A 26,568-nucleotide genomic window follows, 5' to 3' on the forward strand; every position below is an offset into this window, starting at 1 on the left:
TTACCCTCTGATTGAAGGGTGTTACAAGCACATTAATTTGTCATAAATTTTAGGTCAGAGGGTAGCTTCGTTCCTGAGATATGGCCACTGATCCCCTCCAGAAATTTAGGATAATAAATACAGAAATTAAAAGAGCGTATTTGGTATCTTAAAAATCAAATCTTGATATATGCTATACCTTGTTCGATAGGTATTTCATAGGACTATACACTGCCGCATAAGTAGTCCTGGCAGGATATCCCGTTCCAGAGATATGATTCCCCTCCCATTGCCAAATGTCCCACCACATATCTCTTGCGGTGGTTAATGTATTTCCAAAATAAATAAACCGTTATGTAGGGTGTTCCCCTGGCATTGTTCCTGCGAAATTTTAATTTTAAATTCCCAGTAGTTTTTCCAAAAAATCAGTTTTTCGAAAAAATCCCAAAATGTTTTTACCCTAATCTATTACAATTGGTTTGTGTCTAGGGTTTTAAATACGTATTTATCTTCACACACATTTTGTAATATCTCAAAATATTAAAATATTTTCTCAAAGCTATTGTACCATAAATCTGATATCGACTCAAAAATGTCTACACAAAAGGTACTAAATCATTCGCGGGGGTACTATGGTACTGACCGGGGTGAAAAAGGTTTTAAAAAAGTACTATAGAACTGCATTTTCCATCCCTGCAGTTACTACGTGCTCATCCGAACGTTCATTTTCAACAATGAAGAGATTAAAGACGTATCTTAGAAATTCGACTAGCGAGAGTAGACTCAAAGGATTGGCATTAATGTCGGTTCATCGCCGAATAAATGTGCCGACTGAAGAAGTCATTCATTTATTTGCTGCCCAAAAAGCCCGTCGGCTCAATTTAATATTATAACAAGTATATACAGCAGTAAGTTCGCCCGGGCCGAATCTTAAATACCCACCACCATGAACCAAATATTAGGGTTTCCTTTGAAATTTCAGGAGGGCTTGAGGACTTGAGGACACTTCTCGAAGATAAATTTAAAGATTTCACCTATGAGGAATATATCAGATTCTGCACTCAAAAAAAAGTGAACTCTCTATTTCACTAAAGCCATATTAACTTTATATTAGTTCATAGAATCATTATGTTTGGAAAAAGTTTATTTTAGTCAAATAATTTTTTGCGTATGTTAGTTAAATGAACTAAAAAACGGGAAAAAGTTATACACAAATAAAGCATAAAGATTTCCTAATTTCGTATTTCTTACAAAATAGTTCATTATTTCTTTAAATTTGTAAATTTTACCAAAAATGTGTCCATCATGAACTTCGTATGTCACTAAAGACATTCTTGCAATTTTGAACTCCAAGATTTCTCTTAAAACTACAAAATTTTCTTTAACTACTGAAAAAATTTAGTTATGTCTAAAAAATTTTCTTGAATTTGTCGAAAAATATTTACTTATTTTTGCCATATCGGAGTGATGCCAGCGCTTGTAATACCGTTTAGTTAAAATTTTCTAAAAAAGTTCCAAATTTTCTAAAATTAATCGAAAGTTATCTTTCCTGGTGGGTTCACTGTTTTTTCAGTGTGGATTTATAAGAACCATTTTTGTTTGAGTTTTAGAGGAATCATTAACATCTCTTGTAAGTGTGCAAGAACATTATAAAATAACGTCTTGATTTGAAATCTTAAATCTGTAGAAGTAAAATCTGGAAATTTTACATTGAGTTTCAACCAATTTTCATGATCAGTGCGCCTTCTACACCCTGAAGAAGTGAAGTCTGTTTATATGGAGGCATTACCAAATGGACCGATAAAAACTTAATCCGATACACGTTTTTGTGAGCCTAAAATACCATAATATTTACAATTTCAGGCAAATCAGATAAAAACTACGGTTTCTAGAAACCCAAGGAGTTAAATCGGGAGATCGTTCTTATGGGGGCTATACTAAAATATGGACCGATACTCACCGTTTTCGGCACACCTCTTTATGACCCGAAAATACCTCTAGATTTCCAATTTCAGACAAATTAGATAAAAACTACGGTTTCTATAAGCCCAAGACCCCAAATCGGGAGGTCGTTTAATATGGGGACCATACCAAAACATGGACCGATACTCACAATTTTTGGCACACGTATTTGTGGTCTTACAATACCTCTAGATTTCCAATTTCCGGTAAATTTAATAAAAACTGCGGTTTCTATAAGCCCAAGAAGTAAAATCGGGAGATCGGTCGATATGGGGGCTATACCAAAATATGGACCTATACTCACAATTGTTGGCACAAGTATTTGTGGTCCTACAATACCTCTAGATTTCCAATTTCAGGTAAATTGAATAAAAACTGCGGTTTCTATAAGCCCAAGAAGTAAAATCGGGAGATCGGTCGATCGGGGGCTATACCAAAACAGGTAAATGTAATAAAAACTGCGGTTTCTATAAGCCCAAGAAGTAAAATCGGGAGATCGGTCTGTATGGGGGCTATACCAAAACATGGACCTATACTCACCATTTTTGGCACACCTCTTTATAGTCCTAAAATACCTCTATATTTCCCATTTCAGACAAATTGGATAAAAACTACGGTTTCTATAAGCCCAAGACCCCAAATCGGGAGGTCGTTTTATATGGGGACCATACCAAACCATGGACCGATACTCACAATTTTTGGCACACGTATTTTTGGTCCTACAATACCTCTAGATTTCCAATTTCAGGTAAATTGAATAAAAACTGCGGTTTCTATAAGCCCAAGAAGTAAAATCGGAAGATCGGTCTATATGGGGGCTATACCAAAACATGGACCGATACTCACAATTGTTGGCACAAGTATTTGTGGTCCTACAATACCTCTAGATTTCCAATTTCAGGTAAATTGAATAAAAACTGCGGTTTCTATAAGCCCAAGAAGTAAAATCGGGAGATCGGTCGATCGGGGGCTATACCAAAACAGGTAAATGTAATAAAAACTGCGGTTTCTATAAGCCCAAGAAGTAAAATCGGGAGATCGGTCTGTATGGGGGCTATACCAAAACATGGACCTATACCCACCATTTTTGGCACACCTCTTTATAGTCCTAAAATACCTCTATATTTCCCATTTCAGACAAATTGGATAAAAACTACGGTTTCTATAAGCCCAAGACCCCAAATCGGGAGGTCGTTTTATATGGGGACCATACCAAACCATGGACCGATACTCACAATTTTTGGCACACGTATTTTTGGTCCTACAATACCTCTAGATTTCCAATTTCAGGTAAATTGAATAAAAACTGCGGTTTCTATAAGCCCAAGAAGTAAAATCGGAAGATCGGTCTATATGGGGGCTATACCAAAACATGGACCGATACTCACCATTTTTGGCACACCTCTTTATGGTCATAAAATACCTCTAGATTTCAAATTTCAGGCAAATTGGATAAAAACTACGATTTCTATAAGCCCAAGACCCCAATTCGGGAGGTCGGTTTATATGGGGACTATATCAAAACCTGGACCGATATAGCCCATCTTCGAACTTGACCTGCCTGCAGACAAAAGACGAGTTTGTGCTAAATTTCAGCACGATTGCTTCATTAGTGAATACTGTAGCGTGATTACAACAGACAGACGGACATCGTTATATCGTCTTAGAATTTCTCCCTGATCAATAATATATATACTTTATATAGTCGGAAATGATATTTCGATGTGTTTGTAACACATGACAAACTTATTATACCCCCGTCACCATTCTATGGTGGTGGGTATAAAAATATTGTATGCATACCTATGCATAAATAAAATTTTCTACACATGAGATTATATGAATATTTTTTTTTAAGTTGAACCCCCCCCCCCCCCCCCCCACCGAATTAAAATCCTGGCTACGGCCTTGCCTGGGGAGCAGTGGAAATGTGCTATATTTCCCTACGAATCAAATTTTAATTTGCATGGTTCGTATGGAAGAAGTTTACGAAGGCCCAAAGTCTTAATCCAAGAAAAACAAAAGATTCCGTCAATCGTGGTGAAGGCAATATTATGGTCTGGGGTGTTTTTCTGCCGGAAGTCTACAAAATACCTTGTTTAAGCAGGGTACATGGTACCGAATTATTCGGTTGACAAAGTAATTGGTTGACACACAAATTTGTTCTCTGTGTGTATTTACATTCTTAACCCTCTAATGCCCAAATTTTTTTTGCCAATCAGCTTCAAATTTAACGGTACAAAAGCAAGAAAACTAAACAAGAAAAATGTATATGGTAAAATTCAGTATATGCTGCAAAGCTTCATGAACAGTTTTAGCTAAGTTTTCTTTTTATTTTACCCACTTTTGTTGTCTTAAGGTGTTTTTTACTAAAAGTTTCCTGATTTAATGAAGCCCGCCTAAAGGCGGGATTGGGCCTTAGAGGATTAACTAATTTGTGTTTTTAGTTTGATTTAATATTTGATTGAAGTATATTTTTAAATAACAATTTAAAAAAAATGTATCACTGTTTTTTAACTACTTAGTCTTCCGAGTTTAAATCAAAATATTCATTCATTGTCTTTATTAACTTAATGTTTCTATCCTGATTAAAAAATTAATTGTATCAATTAATAGATTATCTGAAAAAAAATTTAAATTCAATCAATTTTTTAATTGGAAATATTTTGGCGATATTTTTTTCTGTGTGGATTTTGATGTTCTTATAAATGTGTACCAAGAAAGTTTTTTCGACTCTTCGAATAAGTGTACTCATGTAGCAAGTACACGTGTACTCTGCATATACAAATGGAATTGTACAAACCTCTACTAACAATTATATTGAACTCATATTTTTAGCACATTATTTTTAAGTGCAAACATATAATGTTCATAAACTAATATAAAATGGTTGGGGCATATATGTTAATATATTGGAACATAGTTTTTACGATTAGGGTGACATGTAATATGTTTGCGTGAATATTTCTGTGAACGAGAATTTTATCGTGAATTTTTTTGTGGGTGTGAATTTTGGTGTGAGGGTGGCCCTTATTGCGAACGTGATTATAAATTTCATGGTAAGAATTGTCGAAAGCGTGTCAATTTTATATTAAAGGAGAGTGTGAGGTTGTCCGAATGCACGATTTTACTCCCAATCCCGTATAACACATTTTGTCTACGTGGATTGCACGCGTGTTGCTTTCAATTTTGTTCACAACAGAATGTACTATTTTGTTAGGAGCCACTGTGCTACACTGATTATAGATTGCTGTGACAATTATAGCTTTATCAGAAAAATATAAAATAAACAAGACTTAAATCGGAGACCCATACGAATATATATATTTCACTTGAACCAAAAAAATTTCATTGCAAATAGCAAAACTTTTTATTTGAATTGTAAAAATTTTCTTCTAAATTTGGTAATATCATAGTAACTGTGAACAAACTTACAGTGAAAAATGCTCTTCCCAAATTGGATTTAAAGTTTCAGTCTTTACAGATGAATTATATCGATGTGAACTTTTCGATTCCAAATATATGGTAACAAAAGGATCCGAAAAACCATTCGAATCTTTTGGTAATAAATTTTCTGCCTTAATTATTTCAACGTTCAACCGAATGTTTGGTGGCTCTTTTCCCTCTGACATCTTAAGGATCTCTTGATGTTTCGCATTAGGTATCTTGAACGCTTCTTGTGCAAATTCAATTAGGGATTCTTTGCATACATCATTGGCTTCACACCCAATATTGTTTGTTATTTCAAAAAGTATCTCTTCGTACAAGTCTTCGATCTGAAACAGATATAAAATACAAAAATACAAATATAATCACTGGAAGCATAGAGAAATGTATTGTGGATATCGTTGGCGAATTTAATAAAATCCATTATTTAAGTTTTAATAGAGATTTGTCTATGCACACAAAAAAATAACAGCAAATAAATATTAACAACTTTATTTGTATGTAAAATCTGCTGGTGCTCAACAAATTTGTCTATTGAATATGAGGCATTTGTTGTTGAAATGTATTTGTAGATGCTTGACAGAGAAAATAATAGAAATATTCTGAATTTTCAACAAATTGTTTTGTTGCGAAAATAGTTGACTGCTATCGATATGAAAACAAAAACAAAAATACAAGACTGGTTACGCGCACATCGCTGAGAACATGTACGAAAGCTAAAAGAAGTATGCGAAGAATACCGTTAGAAAAAATGAGTGTGAGCACATGCACGTGTATGATAACAAGCAAAGAGCTCATTCATCAGAGAATACAGAAAAGCATAACATAAATGCCTGAAAAACTTATATTTTTCAATTTGGTTGTTTCTTAAATGTGTTTGTTGTATGAGATAATTAATAAAACCATATTAATATCGGCATTAGAGTTATTACAATTCTAATTAACTAGAATATATATCACTGGGCAAAAAAGTTGTCAAAATGCATGCTAGACCCTGGACTATTCAAATTTAAAATCGTCATACATTTACAAATGTTACATGTTCCCCATCCAAAAATAGCATATTCCTTCTCTGTGTGTACGTAACAAAATATCTCCAAAATTGTTCCGGCAATTTTGCAATTTTGGTGCAATAATTCTGTCAATTTCAATTTAATTTTTTGTCAATACACCAATAAATTGGTTACAGGTCATTGATAGACTCCAACAAACCACATACAAATTTTTTCGTTCAAATTCAAAAATATTTGTTGAGGATTAAACGTAACGTTCAACAACAAATATTTTGTACTGTTGGATGCTCAACAAATTACTTACAAATTATGTTATTGAGAACACAAATTATTTGTTGCCTTCTGATGGTAACGATTGCTGACAACTTTTTTGTAATAATGGTTATTAAAAGGACAAATTAGTTTGTTGCAGGAAAATTAACAAATTTTGTTATTGGTTTTACAACAAAAGTTTTTGGTTCTCAAACTTATTTTTATCTGTGTGTTTATACTCTAAATTACATGGTGGTCAGGATATAATAAGTTTGATCTGCCAAAAAATGTGCCTACCAGAAATATTGATTTTAGACCTCATAAAATATATACCGATCGACTCAGGATCACCTCCTGAGACGATCTAGCCCTTGGTGTCCGTCCGTCCTTGTATTGGGTGTTCACAGGATTCCGGTCGCATTTATTAACCGATTTTAATGAAATTTGATACACGGTGTTTTCTTGGCAAAATGCTATTGAAAAAATCGGACCAAATTTATAAACTATGGTGGTCGTTTTATTGAATAACTTTTGGTATATACTTGTCGTTTCTCTGAAGGAAAAATATTTAATAAATAATATTAAAATTTCTTTGAGCAAGCAGTCTAAATGAAAAGAATAAACAAAACAAGAACAGAGAAAGTGACGTTAACAATCAACAACTACGAATAAGTATAATGAGAAAAAACAAAAAAACAACACTCTCACTACCAACAACATCTCTTCTTGTGATCTGCAAGCGCAAAAGAACGTAGACACACCAAAATCTACTTTTGAGTCTTTCCACGCTTCGGAGACGGTTCACCGGTCGCTCTCCAATCAGCCGACTGTCGATTGGACTCAGGAGTGTAGTGATGGATGGAGCGTAATACACTCGGGTGTATTACGAGTTAACAGCTGCAAATACCGCTCAGAATCATCAACACGTTGTTGTTTTTGGTCAAATGTTAGCTCGCGCGGCACCCATTTTGCACAGAACTTTCGCATATCCAAATATTGATGAATGATATGACCAACACGTTCCTTTGATATTTTTAAGGCCTCTGCTATCTCGATCAACTTCATCTTATGGTCCTTCAAAAACATTTTGTGGATTTTTTTGATGTTTTCGTCGGTAACCACCTCTTTCGGACGTCCACTGCGTTCACCGTCCTCCGTGCTCATTTCACCACGCTTGAATTTTGCATACCAATCAATTATTGTTTATTTCCCTGGGGCAGAGTCCGGAAGAGTCAAGCCAAGTTTTTGCTTCCACCGTATTTTTCCCCTTCAGAAAACAGTATTTTATCAAAACACGAAATTCCTTTTTTTCATTCTTTTTCACAATAACAAAAGTTTTGTCTCACAAACTAATTGACTTACAGACGTCAAATTTTGACACGAATCATTTGAAGGTTGGTACTATATAAAAATAATATAATAATAATTTAATACTAGCGACGCCATCTATGTCTCAGACCGGGGACTTATCAGCCAACCTGTTTTTTATTTACTACCAATTATTTTTTACTACCAATTTATGCCCTAAGGTGAAACATAATATGTTTGAACAATACAAACAATATTTTGTTTGCACCAATCCCGAAAATATATATGCTTGAAGCAAAATATGTTTGGGGTATATGTTACAGAAGCGATTTTTTTTGGGGTGTATGTATTGGAATGATGAACTAACTCCATATAGACGTCGAATCCTATGGTTAGCAAAAACAAAGCTTAAGAAATGAAATGGAAGTTTGTGTGGGTCCGAGAAAAAATTTTTGCGCGCAAAGCAGAAAAAGAAAAGTCAATCAAAATCAAAAATGAGAGTGATATTGACTTTATTTCTTAAAATGTTTAATTAAATACTCATTTTCCTTTAAAATAAATTTTATATCTTACAGGCTAAATAAATTCAAACAATAAATAAACACATATACATATAAACTAGAGGTGTGCACGTGACACGAAATTGTTGTGACTCACGAACATTTTCGTGATTCGTTCGTGAGTCACGCTCATGACAACAGCGTGAGTGTGCGTGAGCGTGATTAACAAACCAAAATGTCGTGCGTGAGCGTGAGTCACGAAAAGAATATCTTCGTGTGTGTGCGTGTGTAACGAATTACACTCACGAAAATATTCCTGCTCACCAACATAAAACGCTTAAGAGTTAAATTCAATTACAATTTTAGTGACACCTGGGATGTTAAGAGTTTAATAACACTCTCGATTTTAATAATGCTCATGTTTTCAGACATTTCGGTAATCATAAAATTATTCATGAGTCGCGATATTTTTCGTGAGTCACGGTATTTCTCGTGAGTCTCGACGTTTTCGTGCGTGAGTACAAATTTTCTTTTCGTGAGTGTGCGTGAACGTGAGTCCTACCAAAAAATATCGGGCGTGAGAATGATTTTTCAGTCGTGAGTGTTCGTGAGCTTGAGTAAACGATTACTCACGTGCACACCTCTAATATAAACCAAAAACAATGAATGAAACATCAAACAAAATTTACGAAAGTTTAAAAGAAATTAAAATTGAATTTACCGACTTAGCGCTCTCAATCGTTTACATGAATACACATACGATCCCTCAGAAAAAATTTTATAATGTTTTACCTTTAATAAATCATGTTATTGATAAGATAAAACTAATAATATTGTTACACTGAAAAAAATATTGTCGTGAGGTCAAAGATTTCATGTCTTTAAAATACGAATGCAAATTTAGCTTAGCATAGAAGACGCATTTCTCTAGTATAAAGTTTTTTTCCTTGACCAAATGTCAATAAACTTTTCAATGAAGTCGTATTGTCCTTATAATTAAGTGATTTGATTTAAAAATGGATATCATAACATGAAAGAAAAAATGTTTGGGCTAAGGTCAACTTGACTTTAATAATTTAGAAAAAATCTTTAAATTTAATGAAATTGTCTTTAAATTTGTTGTCTTTTTGCATCTTGACTACAAAGCAAAAAATCGTTCAAATATAGGACATGTTTTTCAACACTTTATTTTAAAGACGTTTTGTACTTGAAACACAGCATAATTTCTACTAGAAGTCGAGACTTAATTTGGAAAATAAAGTCGTCGTTAACTTGTTTTTAAAGGACTTTGATAGCATATGAAGAAAGCTGAAAAAGCGAAAAATTAAAATTTGCTTCCTACACACAAAAAAAAATTTTTGATTTCAATCACGAAAATCGCGGATTCAATCATTTTTTTAATTGAAATGTCTTCAATCACGAAAATGATAGTATCAATCACCCATTTTGATTGAAAACCAACACGATTTTCAATTAAAAATTTTATTGACTTTTGTCACGGAATCAATTAATTGTGTGATTGAATCAATTAAAAATGTGATTGATTTTTAACTTAAAATTCAATCACAGTTTTAATTGAATCAATTAAAATTTTAATTAATTTCGCGACAAAAATCAATCAACTATTTGATTCATTCAATTAAGTAATTAATTGAAATTGGCTATAAATTTCAATCAAAAAATTATATATTGCGACCCCAAAATCGTATTTAATTTTATTTGAAATAAAAGAAAATATGTGTTTCTTATAAAACATATTTAATATTTTATTATTTTTTGAATTATGCAATAGACAAATAAATTTGGTTCTTGTCATTTGTGGTTTGTTCTAACATAACTTACAAATACAATTACATAAATTATATATATCATTATCTTCCTTATAATAATAACCATATTAGCATGTTCCTTCTAATATGTAGATGCGCCTAGATTTCCAATAAATCAGCAGCCTGTAAGCTAAATGAGTTTTTCTGAAAGTAAACAGAATAATACGAATTTAATTTTGTTAAATTAAAAGTTAATTTTGTTAAACATTACCTGCATAGAATATCAAGTTCAATTCTTAGTTCCAGGTTGCAGATTTATAATCTTCTTTTGCAGTTGTAGTCTTTTAGCATAAAAAGGTGTATTAAGGAGCTCGGTAATTTAATTTTAGTAACAATTCCTTTCCAAAATTTCCGCACATTGAAATCGTCTATTAAAATTTGAACCAATCATAGACAAAAATAATGGGAAAGCAATGTAATATTTGGTATTATATTGATGATACTTTGCAAATTCTAAAAATAGAAAAAATATATAAATGGGAAATACATATTTTTATTATTTTCGGAAATTTTTCATATTTTTAAATCCAAAAGAAAGAACTTTTTTACCATTACATAATTCAGCTCATTAGTTTATATATCATATATACTGCTCTCTACTTGGGTTTAAACTGAAAAAGGCAGGTAAAACAAAAATACAATTTAATGCCAACGCCACTTCGCAACTTCAAGGTGAATCTTCCAACAAACACATACCGCTCTTGGTTTTAAGAAAACTAGGAGTGAAAAAAATTATAATTTGAAAAGATCAATACGGTACCCACTTTTTTATTGCAAACATATTCTTACATATTTGATAAAATGATGGAGTTGATGGGATTGATTGGTCAATTTCACGAAATAAAATTGTTTATTAAAAGAAATGAATAAAAAATATATTATTTTAGTCCGTTTAATGTAAACAGGCTTCAATGGAAAACGGTATTCACATTTCACAATTTCTTACCTTCAATAAACGTAGATTGTTTTCCATTTTTACAATACCACAAAACACAAACACAGGTAATTTCAAATGCGTTCTCTCATATATTTTTTTCAAACCTTTACCACGTGGCCATTTGTTGTTGCACACTTCATTTATTTCAAACCTTTGCTATGATTTGTTGTTGCGTTCAAAATATTTATGTACACATTTTCAATGCAGCAGACAGAATGTCGCCAATCATGTTTTTCAATTTACGCGAAAAACAAAAACCCAACCGTTCGTTACAAGTTACTTCTACAGACTGATCTCTCAATCATACATTGTTGAATAAATACCCATTCTCTTGTTCTCTTTTCGCTCTTTCCATTGCTCAAAATTATTCAATTTCAATCACAAAAGTGATTGGATCAATCACATGTGTAATTGGAAACGGAAAAAATTTCAATCACGTTTATAATTGAAAATTATTTCCGAATTGATTAACAAATTGATTGAATCAATTAATATTTTAATTGGAAACGTAACAAATATCAATCATTTTTTTAATTGGGTTTTATTCGGATTTGATTAAATACTTAATTGAATCAATTAACATATTAATTGAATCCGTTTCCAAATTCAATTAAGTGTTTAATTCAAAAAATGTTGGTGATAATTTTTTGTGTGTAGAAGCAAGTACACAAAACCCGATTTTAAAAGAGAATTGTGTCTTAAAAGTATCCTTACTTGTATTATCCACTTCTTTGGCTCGGAATCAATACCAAATTTTTTAAAGTAAAGACAAAATCTTTGGAACCGGGTATGCTTTTTTTTCAGTGTAGAAACAAATATAACCGATGATGAAAACAATTTGTATATTATAAATGGATTTAATTGTTTGTTTCAAATCAAAGATGGTAACGGTGGTGGAATCATAGTTTATATTAAAGAAAGCATAAACTCCAAAGAAACAATCATCAACAGCGTGGTCATTTCAAAACGATCCGTTCGTGAAAGTGAATCAAGCCACATGTGGTGTCAAACTGAGAAAAGACGGTGTCAATCTGACAACGATAAATTGACACCATGCGTTCTCAAAACAACAACCAGCGTTAATAATCTTAAAACGTAATTGTTAGGAATTTATAAAAATAAAACATCCGCTACCGTGACTCGAACCTGGATTGTCTGCACCATACACGCTAACAATCGCGTTAGCGCATTGCACCACCGAAGAACGTCTAACGAATATTTTAAAGTTTTTAATGGCCAAAGAAAAACGAAATCGTGAACGTCCGGTGACGAAAGCGAGAACATTCCGTTTTAATTTTTCGTTAACGTTTCCCTTTCATATTGTGACGGTCCATTTACAATTTTGGAACGTAATTATACCCTTCACCACTACTGTGGTACAGGGTATAATAAGTTTGTGCATTTGTATGTAACGCCAAGAAGGAAAAGTCTGAGACCCATCGTTTAGTATACCGATCGTCTTAGAATTAAATTCTGAGTCGATTTAGCGATGTCCGTCTGTCTGTCTGTCTGTCTGTCTGTCTGTCTGTCCGTCTGTCTGTCTGTCTGTCTGTTGATGTATTTTTGTGTGCAAAGTACAGCTCGCAGTTTTAGTCCGCTTGTCCTAAAATTTGGTATAGGGTCCTGTTTCGGCTCAAAGACGATCCCTATTGATTTTGGAAAAAATCGGTTTAGATTTAGATATAGCTGCCATATATATTTTTCAACGATCTGGTCATAATTGGCGTGTATATCAACCGATCTTCCTCAAATTTCGTACATCCGAATATTTTATGAGTCTCGAAAAACTTGCAAAATATCAGCCAAATCGGTTCAGATTTAGATATAGCTCCCATATATAGCTTTCGCCCGATTTACACTCATTTGCCCACAGAGGTTTTGCTCCGATTTAGTTGAAATTTTGCACAGGGAGTAGAATTAGCATTATAGCTATGCGTGCCAAATTTGGTTGAAATCGGTTCAGATTTAGATATAGCTCCCATATATAGCTTTCGCCCGATTTACACTCAAATGACCACAGAGGCCAATATTTTGCTCCGATTTAGTTGAAATTTTGCACAGGGAGTAGAATTAGCATTGTAGCTATACGTGCCAAATTTGGTTGAAATCGGTTCAGATTTGGATATATCTCCCATATATAGCTTTCGCCCGATTTACACTCATATGACCACAGAGGCCAATTTTTAACTCCGATCTAGTTGAAATTTTGCACTGGGAGTAGAATTAGCATTGTAGCTATGCGTATCGAAAATTTAGATCTACAAAGTGGTGCAGGGTATAATATAGTCGGCCCCGCCCGACTTTAGACTTTCCTTACTTGTTTTTTCTATTACTATAATGTTTAAATTGAGCTTATTTTGGCAGCAAGGGTTAGATCAACGCAGTTTTGTCCTGGCTAAAAACCGCTAAACGACTTCAAAAAATAAGCGCTAGATATAGCGCGAAAAAAAGAAACAAATTGGCAACACATTTCGGCAACCACTTTAGATCCTCATTTTGAGAATGCACCAAGAAGATTTAATAATACACAAAAAAAATATTTTTCTCTGGGGCGAAATTTTAGACAAACGATATACCTCATTGTTATAAGGAGCAAATAAACCCGTTACATGGTCTAGAAAATCGTGTACCTGTCTTTCCTGACCACACTGAAAAAAAAGCATACTCGGTTCCAAAGATTTTGTCTTTACTTTAAAAAATTTGGTATTGATTCCGAGCCAAAGAAGCGGAGAATACAAGTAAGGATACTTTTAAGACACAATTCTCTTTTAAATTTAGGTTTTGTGTACTTGCTTCTAGGAAGCAAATTTTAATTTTTCGCTTTCTCAGCTTTGTTTCTTCATATGCTATCAAAGTCCTTTAAAAACGAGTTAACGGCAACTTTATTTTCCAAATTGGGACTCGACTTCCAGTAGAAATTATGCTATGTTTGAAGTAAAAAACTTCTTTAAAATAAAGTTTTGAAAAATTTGTCCTATATTTGAACGATTTTTTGCTTTGTAGTCAAGATGCAAAAAGACAACAAATTTAAAGACAATTTCATTAAATTTGAAGAATTTTTCTGAATTATTAAAGTCAAGTTGACCTTAGCCTATAAATTTTTTCTTTCATGTTAAGATACCCATTTTTAAGTCCAATCACTTAATTATAAGGACAATACGACTTCATTGAAAAGTTTATCGACTTTTGGACAAGGAAAATAACTTTGTTTTAGAGAAATGCGTCTTCTATGCTAAGCAAAATTTGTAATCGTATTTTAAAGATATGAAATCTTTGACCTCACGACAATATTTTTTTCAGTGCGTTCAATTTTTTCGCTTTTTTGGAGCGACCAATAAATGGTCATAAAATAATTTTTTTTTCGTGATCATTTAATTTTACAACTTGTTTACGACGAAAAGAAACTAAAAAACTTGGAGTATATACACAAAACTAATTTACGGATTCAAACAAGAAATTAATTGATCCAATTATTTTTAATTGAAATGTCTTTAATCCCAGAAATTTATGTATCAATCAACGAAGTCAAATAAAAAATTAATTGATCCAATTAAAAACAATTTTCTACTATTATTTTTTGTCATTGATTTTTGGTTTAATTAAAAATTTTGTTAAATATTTAATTGAATATTTTTGAAAATTCAATTAAAACTTTAATTGGAAATACCTTGGGAATAACACTAGGTAACCACATCTCATTACAAATTGCATTACCAGAAGTAAAAGTGTCATTACACGTTGCATTACATTGCGGTGAGTTATAATGACTAACTTATAATGACAATAATAAATACTGCTCGAATAATTGTTATTCTCAAAATATATAAATTTTTAGTACATTTTTATTTTAATTTTTCCTCTATAAACTGGACAGTAATTTTTGTTTGTTTGTGTCGCAGAAGTTGTTCATTATTTTATCGTTTGTTTAGAAACTATCGCATTTCTAAAACTAAAATTGAGAGCCTTTCCTCAATTTGTGTACCGCAGTTCGTCCAATATTATCAAAAGCAAAGAAAGGTAGGTTAAGTTAGGCATAGTGGCAGCCCGATATTTCAAGCTCACTTAGACTATTCAGTCCATTGTGTTACCACGGTGGTGAACTTTCACGGAAAAATTGGGTGATTTGATAAGTTTTCTGCTAGCAATAGTTGTCTGCAAGAATTTAAATTTTGAAACGGTATAAAATGCTTAAATATATGTTGTGAGAAATTATTCACCCTTATACCTGAAGTCGCTCTCGCCGTCGCTTTTTGTCGTCTGTCGCTTTTAAGTCGTCTCGTCATTCATTTGGTATTCCTGCGAAGTGGCGACGGCGACGACGACGATTACTTTTTGTACCAATTACAATACTCGGTAATAAAAGGCCGATATCACTAGAAAACAATCAGCTGATGTGCAAAAAAAGAATTTTAATTTTTTCGGTTTAAAATATTTTTATTCTGACGAAATTCTAAGTCGGAAAATCAAGAAAAAATATTTAATTTGACCCGGAAAAAATGTGGATATATATTCGAGGACAGTTAAAGCTTCCAAAACTACAAAAATGGCGACGACGCTGAGATCAATGGCACAAGGATCATCGTGAAAGAAAACAATCAGCTGATGTGCAAAACTGAATTTTAATTATTTGCGTTTAATGCTGTGTGTAATCCAATGTTGACTTGGAAAATCAAAATATGTGATAAATTTGACTCGGAAAATGATTTAGATATCTACATTAGGACAATAACAACATCCGGCATATACAATTGGAACGACGTTGACATTATGTGTCCAAGGATCAATCAAAGTTCGACACAATTGTTACCTAATTTTGGTGCTAAAATAAATGGAATTGAAAATCAACACGTTTACTTTAATTTTACAGGGTTCTTTTCTATGATTTGAATGAGATGACCATAACTGCTATATGTACTGATTTTTTCGCCATTTTTTTGTAATTGTTGAAGATTCGTCACTTTACCTCTTACCAATTTCCATTTTTACATTTATTTTTCAATTGTTCGATTAATAAAGTCTAAAAAACTTCTTCAAAAATTAAACACTAAACTCGTCGCTGGTAAATTTAAAGGCGACAAAAAGCGACGATGTTGGCGACAAAAAGCGACACCAGGAATACCGATTTTCTTCGATAGCAGAATATATCGACGAACGGAATACCAATTAGTGGCGACTGACGAAAAGCGACAAAAAACGACGGCGAGGGCGACTTTAGGAATAAGGGTGATTAAGTTATCTTTGAACAGTCGAGAATTTTAAGCAAAAATTTCGAAAACAGTCAAGTTGATGAAATAGGTGTTAGGTGGAGATAAAATATATAACGCAGATGAATATGCTCCATTTTGGAGACTGCTCCCAGCAAAGATATGGATTCACAAACCCAACAGAGACTTCAGCACCTGAAAGTAAACTATTCAACTCACTTTTATTCCATGTTTAGAGCATAATTTGCCACTTCCTGTAATTGGCAAGGTTTTTTAAAATTTCGTATAAAATTTTGTATATAAATTAAAATTTCGTATATAAATTTCCTATAACATATAAGGCAACGAAAAACATTGGATGTCATCATGACACCCAAAAGAAAGATTTTAAAGAAATTCACGAATCCAACTCCTTTAAACAACCCACCACTGGGGTGAAGTACTTTTCTCCTAGGACATGCGCATGCAAATGTAGTTCGGAGCGATTCCAATTTATAAGTGGTTATTACTTTTTGATTAGGATTAACTACAAGATTACTTGGTAACCCAGCAAAAACTAGGTATTTTTTTTCGGTTTAAAATATTTTTATTTCTGACGCAATTCTAAGTCGGAAAATCAAGAAAAAATATTTAATTTGACGCGGAAAAAATGTGGATATATATTCGAGGACAGTTAAAGCTTCCAAAACTACAAAAATGGCGACGACGCTGAAATCAATGGCACAAGGATCATAGTGAAAGAAAACAATCAGCTGATGTGCAAAACTGAATTTTAACTGCTATATATACTGATTTTTCCTCATTTTGTTTGTAATTGTTGAAGATTAGTCACTTTACCTCTCACCAATTTCCATTTTTTACATTTATTTTTCAATTGTTCGATTAATAAAGCCTAAAAAACTTCTTCAAAAATTAAACACTAAACTCGTCGCTGGTAAATTTAAAGGCAACAAAAAGCGACACCAGGAATACCGATTTTCTTCGATAGCAGAATATATCGACGAACGGAATACCAATTAGTGGTGACTGACGAAAAGCGACGGCGAGGGCGACTCCAGGAATAAGTGTGATTTATTCATTTTTTTGCTTGTTTGAGGGTCCAAAGTAAATATGGAATAATTACTTATTTTGGAAATTGAACCAGAATAGAGTGTATAAAAATATGCAGTGTTGTTTTTTTTTTGTGTTGTCTTTCCACAAAGGACGCCGATGAAAAGAGTTTTTTTATTTTGGTTCAATTCCAACAATAAGAATTTCCCCTGCAAAAAGTCAAATAAATTAAATGATCAGGAAGGACAGGTACATGATTTTCCCGAACGAGTACATATTATTTCATGTTCATGGACCGTTCAATTGGCCGCCTAGATCGTGTGATTTAACGCCTTCTGGCTATTGTTTGTGACACAATTGACACATTGGAAGACAACATTTATTCCTGAGATACTGATCGAAATGTTGCAAAGAGTGCGCCAAATATTTGCTAAGCATATGGAGCATTTGAGGCGCAGTCGCGGTCAACATTAAAATAAAGATGTCATGAATTTCTCTGAATTTTATGTGTTTTTTTAAGATATTCCTCTAGCTTTTAAAAATCGATCATTGATGTAAGCCATCGCTTAAGCTCAATTGTAAATTTTACTAAAAGACTCGTTGTGCATGCCACAGAAAAATATCTCGAAAGGTTCACGCACAAAAAAACATGTTTGGACATGGTTGCCGCATCCATTTAATAATTATGTAGAGCACGTAATTGTCGCGAAAACCATGTATTTTGTTTTTGTGAAAAGAATTTTTAGCCGAGAACAAGTATATACAGCAGTAAGTTTGGCCGGGCCGAATCTTAAATACCCACCACCATGAATCAAATATTGGGGTTTCCTTTGGAATTTCAGGGGGATTTGAGGACAGATCAAGCAGAGCAGTTCAACCAGTACACTTCCCGAAGATAAATTTAAAGATTTTACCAATGAAGACTATATCAGATTCTGGATTTATAAGAACCATTTTTGTTTGAGTTTTAGAGGAATCATTAACATCTCTTGTAAGTGTGCAAGCAAATATGGACCGGTCCATCACCATTTTCGGCACACCTCTTTATGGTCCTAAAATACCTATAGATTTCCAATTTCAGGCAAATTGGATAAAATCTACGGTTTCTATAAGCCCAAGAAGTAAAATCGGGTGATCGGTCTATATGGGGGCTATGCCAAAACATGGGCCGATACTAACAATTTTTGGCACACCTCTTTATGGTCCAATTTCCAATTTCAGGCAAATTGGATAAAAACTACGGTTTCTATAAGCCCAAGAAGTAAAATCGGGAGATCGGTCTATATGGTGGCTATACCAAAACATGGACCGATACTCACAATTTTTGGCACGCCTCTTTATGGTCCAATTTCCAATTTCAGGCAAATTGGATAAAAACTACTGTTTCTATAAGTCCAAGAAGTAAAATCGGGAGATCGGTCTATATGGGGGCTATACCAAAACATGGACCGATACTCACTATTTTCAGCACACCTCTTTATGGTCCTAAAATACCTCTAGATTTCCAATTTAAGACAAATTGGGTAAAAACTACTGTTTCTATAAGCCCAAGAAGTAAAATCGGAAGATCGGTCTATATGGGGGCTATACCAAAACATGGACCGACACTCACCATTTTTGGCACACCTCTTTATGGTCATAAAATACCTCTAGATTTCCAATTTCAGGCAAATTGGATAAAAACTACGATTTCTAGAAGCCCAAGACCCCAAATCGGGAGGTCGGTTTATATGGGGACTATATCAAAACCTGGACCGATATAGCCCATCTTCGAACTTGACCTGCTTGCAGACAAAAGACAAAAGAGTTTGTGCAAAATTTCAGCACGATTGCTTCATTATTGAAGACTGTAGCGTGATTACAACATACAGATAGACAGACAGACGGACATGGTTATATCGTCTTAGAATTTCTCCCAAGAATATATATTTTTTATATAGTCGGAAATCGATATTTCGATGTGTTACAAACAGAATGACAAACTTGTTATACCCCCGTAACCATTCTATGGTGGTGGGTACAAAAATGTTTGCTTGCAATAAGCATTTAAATGGTTCTCAAATGCCGCAAACATGTTCTATGTTATCATTTAAATGATAAAATTTGAGACCATTAACATACATGGTCAGGGAAATCATATACCTGACCATTCTATTTTTTACTTTTTTGCAGGGAAAAAAGTATTTTTATAAATTACGTATAGATATGTCTAGAACCATTACATGGCCATAAAGACCATGTAAATTTTTTTCGTGACCATTTATTTTTTTAACTTTTTTGCAGCGAAAAGATTTTATAAAAATATGAGCAGTTACACACGATTTTCATTTTGCACGTCAGACGTATGTTGTTTGTTTCTTGGAATGGACGGAATTACTGTGTTTTGTGTTAATTTATTTATTCAGAAGTGGCACGTGGTTTTATGTGAACGCAAAAAAAGGAAGTGTAATTGAAAAAATGTACCTGTTTTTGTTCTGCATTTTGATATATGGTATAATTTAGTTTTACTTGGGCTTCGGTGACACTTGCCGAGGTATCTTAAACCTTCTTAACATCGTCTTCTAAATTGTATATATATGTAATTCAGTTCTTGACCGGTATATATAGGAAAAGTCTACAATTACGAGCCAGAATTTAAATATGGGGGCTATATGCTTATGAACCGATATAGACAATTTTTTTGCGTGAATGGCGATCGATTTATCTGTGGGCTATATGTAACTATAGACCGATATGGACCAATTTTTGCATGGTCCATACTAGCACAATGTACCAAATTTCAACCGAATCGGATGAATTTTGTTCCTCCAAGAGGTTTCCGAGGCACGGTTACCACAGTTGGTAAAATTGGTAGAACTCTGTTTTGGTAGATTTGGCAGAAAATATCTCCCTAAAAATTTTCTATAGCAATAAAATTTTGACAAAATTCCCTATAAAAATAAAATTTTGACACAATTTTCTACAGAAAAAAAATCTTTAGAAATAACATTTTGGCAAAACTTTCTATAAAAATACAAGTTTGGCAAAATTTTCTATAGAAAAAATAAAATTGGCAAAATTTTCTATAGAAATAAAAGTTTGGAAAATTTTCTATAAAAATAAAATTTTGACACAATTTTCTACAGAAAAAAAATCTTTAGAAATAACATTTTGGCAAAACTTTCTATAAAAATACAATTTTGGCAAAATTTTCTATAGAAAAAAAAAATTGGCAAAATTTTCTATAGAAATAAAAGTTTGGAAAATTTTCTATAGAAATAAAATTTTGGCAACATTTTCTATAGAAATAAAATTTTAGTAACATTTTCTATAGAAGTAAAATCTTGACAAAACTTTCTTTAGAAATAAAATTTTGGCAAAAATTTTCTAATTTTTACAAAATTTTCTATACAAATAAAATTTTGACAAAATTTTCCATAGAAGATTTTTTAAAATATTTTTTTGGTAGAATTTACTCCAAATTTTGGTAATTTTTTTTGGTTCGAGTGGCAGCCGTGTTTTGAGGTCAAATCTGGGGATCGGTTTATTTGGGAGAAAAATGTTGGTTAATTTTAGAAAATTTCGATTATTTTTAGAAAATTTTAACTAAACAGTATTACAAACCCTGACAAGTTCAAGAAAATTTATTACACTGAAAAAAACAGTGAACCCACCATGAAGAACATTTTTGGTTAATTTTGGAAAATTTATATTATTTTTAGAAAATTTTAACTAAACACTATTACAAACGCTGACATTACGCCGATATCACAAAAATAGGTAAACATTTTTCGACAAATTCAAGAAAATTTATTAGACATAATTAATTTTTTTTCACTTGTTAAAGAAAATTTTGCAGTTTGAAGGAAAAAATTGGAGTTCAAAATTGCAAGAATGTCTTTAGTGACATACGAAGTTCAAGATGAGTGCATTTTTAGTAGAATTTACAAATTTAAAGAAATAATGAACTATTTTGCGAGAAGTACGAATTTAGTAAATCTTTATGCTTCATTTGTGTATAATTTTCTCCTTTGTTGTAGTTAATTTAACTAACGTACGCAAAAAATTATTAAATTCATGGAAACTTTCTTAAAACGTAAAAATTCTATGAACTAAACTAGAATTAAATCAGCTTTAGTGAAATATAGCGTTCACTTTTTTTGAGTGTAGACATAATTAATTTTTTTTTTTCACTTGTTAAAGAAAATTTTATAATTTGAAGAAAAAAATTGGAGTTAAAAATTGCAAGAATGTCTTTAGTGCCATACGAAGTTCAAGATGGGCGAAATATTGGTAAAATTTAAGAAATTCTGAACTATATTGTGGGAGACACGAATTTAGTTCATCTTTATGCTTCATTTGTGTATAATTTTTTCCTCTGTTTTAGCCAATTTAACTAACGTACACAAAAAAATATTAAAGTTATGGAAACTTTCTTAACATGTAATATTTCCATGAACTAAAAGGGAGTTAAATCGGCTTTAGTGAAATATATGGTTCACTTTTTTTAGTGGATATGGACCAATTTTTGCATGGTTGTAAGATACCATATACTAACTCGTCGTACCAAATTTCAACCGGATCAGATGAATTTTGCTCCTCCAAGAGGCTCCGGAGGTCAAATTTGGGGATCGGTTTATATGGGGGCTATATATAATTATGTACCGATGTGGACCAATTTTTGCATGATTGTTAGAGACCATATACTTACTCCACTTACCAAATTTCAACCGGATCGGATGAATTTTGCTCCTCCGCAAGGTAAATCTAGGGGTCGGTTTATATGGGGGCTATACGTAGAATTGGTCCGGTATGGCCCATTTGCGTATGCCAAATTTCAAGTCGATAGCTTGTTTCGCTCGGAACACTCAAAAAAAGTGAACCCCATATTTCACTAAAGCCGATTTAATTCTATTTTAGTTCATGGAATTATTATGTTTTAAGAAAGTTTCCATGACTTTAAGAATTTTTTGCGTACGTTAGTTAAATTAACTAAAAAAGAGGAAAAAAATTATACACAAATGAAGCATAAAGATGAACTAAATTCGTGTCTCCCCCAAAATAGTTCAGAATTTCTTAACATTTGCAAATTTTACCAATAATGAGCCCATCATGAACTTCGTATGGTACTAACCTAACCTAACTTGGAAATTTTCTTTAACAAGTGAAAAAAATGAATTATGTCGAATAAATTTTCTTGAATTTGTCGAAAATTATTTACTTATTTTTGTGAAATCGGCGTGACATCTGCTTTTCTAACACAGTTTAATTAAGTAAAATTTACAAATTTGAAGAAATAATGAACTATTTTGTGAGAAATACAAATTTAGTAAATCTCTATGTTTAATTTGTGTATAATTTTTTTCCGTCTTTTAGTTCATTTAACTAATGTACTCTAAAGGATCGCTTTCATTTAGCGAGACCGAGCGCCGGCGAATCATTTTAGTTCTGCAAAAAAAACGGTAAAATTTGGGGAATGCAATTGAAAGAAAAAGAATATTCCAGATGTTTCGAAAAACGGCATATTGTATTTTTTTCAAAAAAAAGGACCAAATAAGAAAAAAAGCAGAACGTTAACTGACATTCAAGTGTGGTACATCAAAGAAAACGGTTGAATTCTTGCCGCAGACGAAATAAGACATCATATGCTTTAATCCGAGAAAAACTTATTCGCAATTTGCGAAATAGACTTTATATTTATCCAAAAAGGAAATAATAATAAGCATAACATTTAGACAATTGCATTGTGAAGAACTACTGGATTTTATAAAAATTGTGAAAGTTGCCAGTGAACAAATAATTTTTCCATAATATAAATGCAAGACTGACTATAAGCACACCGAAAAAAAAGTTTACTATTTTTTATGAAAAATGAACTAACCCATAGTAAGAATGACCATGATTTGGCGCCAAAGATTTTTTTCATCTAGATAAGTTCATGATTTTCTTATAAATTAGTTCATGTATTGCATCGTATTTAAGTTCATTATTACTATGCTGTGGGAAGAATATAGTTAAACAAATTCAAAATATTCCTGCTATCCGGAAAAATTAACAATTTTTTGGGAAACCTGTATTAAGAAATTGGTTTGAAATAAACTGTTTGTCGGTATAATTTTCAAAAAAGTAGAGAAATTGTGGAATCAAAGGTACAACAGCCTGTATACAACTAAGAAATTTTTCGTACAAAACAAGTAAATTTTCTATTACCACCAGTATTTTATTTCAAAAAATTATTATTAAATTACACAAAACTATGGGTTATCATATACAATAAAGGAAATATTTTTATTAGAACGTTGGATGCAGTTACTTGTCGGTAGTTAGTAATTGCTTCTTCAAAAGAGTAATATTCTATGTTATTAGGACTAAACTAATTAATTTATATTTCCATGTTTTCTATCCATATGAAAGATATATGTGGCATAAAATGCTATATTCAATTGAATTGTCCAATTTCATCGATTTTGGCTATCTTTTGTTGGGCGGATTTGTCTTATAAGCATTTGAAATTGCAAAGTTATACAAAATATAAGAAAAATATTATCAAATTCTATCGTTCATATTGATTTTTATCTTACGGTTTTCAAGAGTATTTCCTAAATCCAATAAGAATATCAGCTTAATTAGCATTAAACAGTAAGAATATTCAACAAAAAAAATTACCATTACAAGACCTGTCTACCTGCAAGTGAAAAAAGTTATTTTTAATAAATTTAAATTTTGGTTTTATTAAAAACGGACAAAATACCGTTTATAGAAAAACTTACCACATTGAAAAATCCATCCAGTAGGTACATTATTGGAATCATATCCATGGACTAATGGACGGTTTTGAAATTATTCTCAGAATATATTTGAAATAAAAAATATTATAAAATTAGACATAATTTCCACTTGTCAGTATAGCATTTAGTATTTAAGGTGTATATTAAGTTCGAGTTTAGAGGCTAAAATCGCAATTTTCATTATAAGTTTCTTTAATAATCCATTATAAAAAAATAATCTTTATAAAAAACTTGGTTTGGGCTATTTTCCATCAAGTTATATTTAAATTTGTATCGAAGACGTATAATTTTATACTTTTCTTAGTGATTTATTTTTAATTTTAGCGGCTAAACTCGAATTTAGTACTCACTTGTAGGAATTGCTGTAACATAAAAAATATATATTAAAAAAAAATGGTTGCATCTCCAACCTGTGATCCAGATGTATAACAAATATAGATCATCCTATTACCACACATGTTGTATATTTTTTATGTAAATCAATAAAAATTCGCACTAATTTTAAACTATTAACAGAAATATACAGTTCCTTAATCTGTTGTTTGTTTTTTATCAATAAAAAGCGTTTTTGATTACTCTAACATCACATCATTCACTTCTCAGTTTCTAAAATGTTCCGAATAAATGTATTTTCATTAATAAACACCAATACCGCACGTACAATTTTGCAAAATTAAATCCACGTGTGCACTTCATAAATGCATCAACATAACTGAATGCAACAATAAAACTCAAAGACACAAATAGTCATAACGGATACATAGCTGCCGTAAAGAAAAACAACTCCACACACACACACGATCCCTTTCTGATCTCGCTATTGCAAGAAAACAACTCTCACCACAAAAGATACCAACAACACACAAGGAACATTCCATTGTCTCTAGCATCAAAACAACCAACAACAGCATAAATGACGCAATAACAAACACAAACAATCAAACGAGATATACACAAAATGTCTCTAAAAACTCCCTCACATGATGCACTCACATTTTCCAGTAGCACGTTTATTGATTAGTTGGAATTCTATCTATAAGTTAAGGTTAAATGTATACCAAATCTATGAGGAATCTCTAAAAAATTATATACACCCGTCAAGGATTATATTAACTACTTTTTATTATACTTTATCTAAAATTTTCAATGTGAGGAAAAACACTCCAACATATAATAATAATAAAAAGGGAAATAATCTGTAGGTAGCCATCGTACGAATCGGTAATGTCGTTAAGTTAAATTTTACTACAAAATTTTTTTTCCATACAAAATTTTTTCTTAGTAAATTGTCCACATTTCGTAGTAAGATTTTTATATTGCCAATGTATTTTTATAATAGGATCAACGATGCATTAACCACTGTGTTGGAAATTTATTTAAGGACAAATCCTTCCCATTTCGTAGTTAGTGAACTAAAAAACATTTACTGAATTTTTATAAGTTTTCCTTTAGCTAAATTAATTTTCGTTGTGGTTACGAAAAATGAACTATATTACAGTAAATTTGTTGAACTATATGAAAGTTAAAATGGTCCTTAAATTTACAAGACACTTTTTTTTCTGTGCAATTTGGAGTGTATCAGCTTGTAATAAAAATTTACAAACGTCGTGGCAGAAAGTGAATTGATTTTTTTTTGGTGACACCGCTTGTTCCAGCGGCACCACTGGTATCCAGCAATAATTGAATTTGAGTGCTGTGTCAGATCGTGATTACTTTTTTCTTGGTGAAACCGCAAGTTCCAGCGGCACCATTGGTAGCAGATTTTAACGCATCTCTTTGAAGTCAAGAACGTATTAACCAGACGCAATTCCATTTGGTGACACCGCTTGTTCCAGAGGCACCACTGGTAACATATACCCGGCGATGTATTCAATGTGAAAAAAGAAAACTATCCTGTCTTATCTATCTTTCGACCTTTTTGTATTTATGTAGTTGTTATGATACTTTAGCATTTTTCTAGCGAAACAGAAAACATAGTATGATTAACTAACATCTGATCGTCCGGCGAAATTCAAAAGAAAAAATTATTTAATTTATCTTACCCCTCCAAATACGAGCTCGTCATTAGGCAGGGTAAATATATACCATAATAGGGCTGTTTTCTTTTAGCACTGGATATGCTAAGCCGTTAAGGACTAAAAGAAAACAGAGTACTCGTTTATCCAGGACATCTCCACAAATATGCAACACTGTCATCAGCTGTTTAAAAACAATCACAGAAAAGAAGTGAAATCTTGCATTTTTAATGTGTGAAATGCTTCAATTAGTAATAAATATTTACTGCTGCGATTATTTCTGACACTGTATCACTTTGAATTTC

The 26,568-nt window shown here is 32.2% G+C and overlaps 1 protein-coding gene and 1 long non-coding RNA gene across 4 annotated transcripts in view; both read right to left on the minus strand.

Moving 5' to 3' along the window:
- stac (C2 and C2B_Munc13-like domain-containing protein staccato) overlaps positions 1–26,568 on the minus strand; it is a 197,861-nt gene that overhangs the window by 86,828 nt on the left and 84,465 nt on the right. For all 3 annotated transcript variants that reach the window (XM_075291047.1, XM_075291049.1, XM_075291050.1), the window contains one exon: positions 5,377–5,717. In XM_075291047.1, coding sequence (XP_075147162.1) covers positions 5,377–5,717 — 341 coding nt within the window. The remainder of the gene's footprint in view (positions 1–5,376; positions 5,718–26,568) is intronic.
- LOC142221340 (uncharacterized) lies at positions 10,318–10,987 on the minus strand. Its single transcript, XR_012717996.1, has 3 exons — positions 10,840–10,987; positions 10,502–10,743; positions 10,318–10,420 (listed from the first exon to the last, which is right to left on the minus strand). It is a non-coding gene; the product is annotated as an uncharacterized LOC142221340 (long non-coding RNA).

This window comes from Haematobia irritans, chromosome 1 (assembly GCF_050003625.1).
Source record: "Haematobia irritans isolate KBUSLIRL chromosome 1, ASM5000362v1, whole genome shotgun sequence".
NCBI lineage: Eukaryota > Metazoa > Arthropoda > Insecta > Diptera > Muscidae > Haematobia > Haematobia irritans.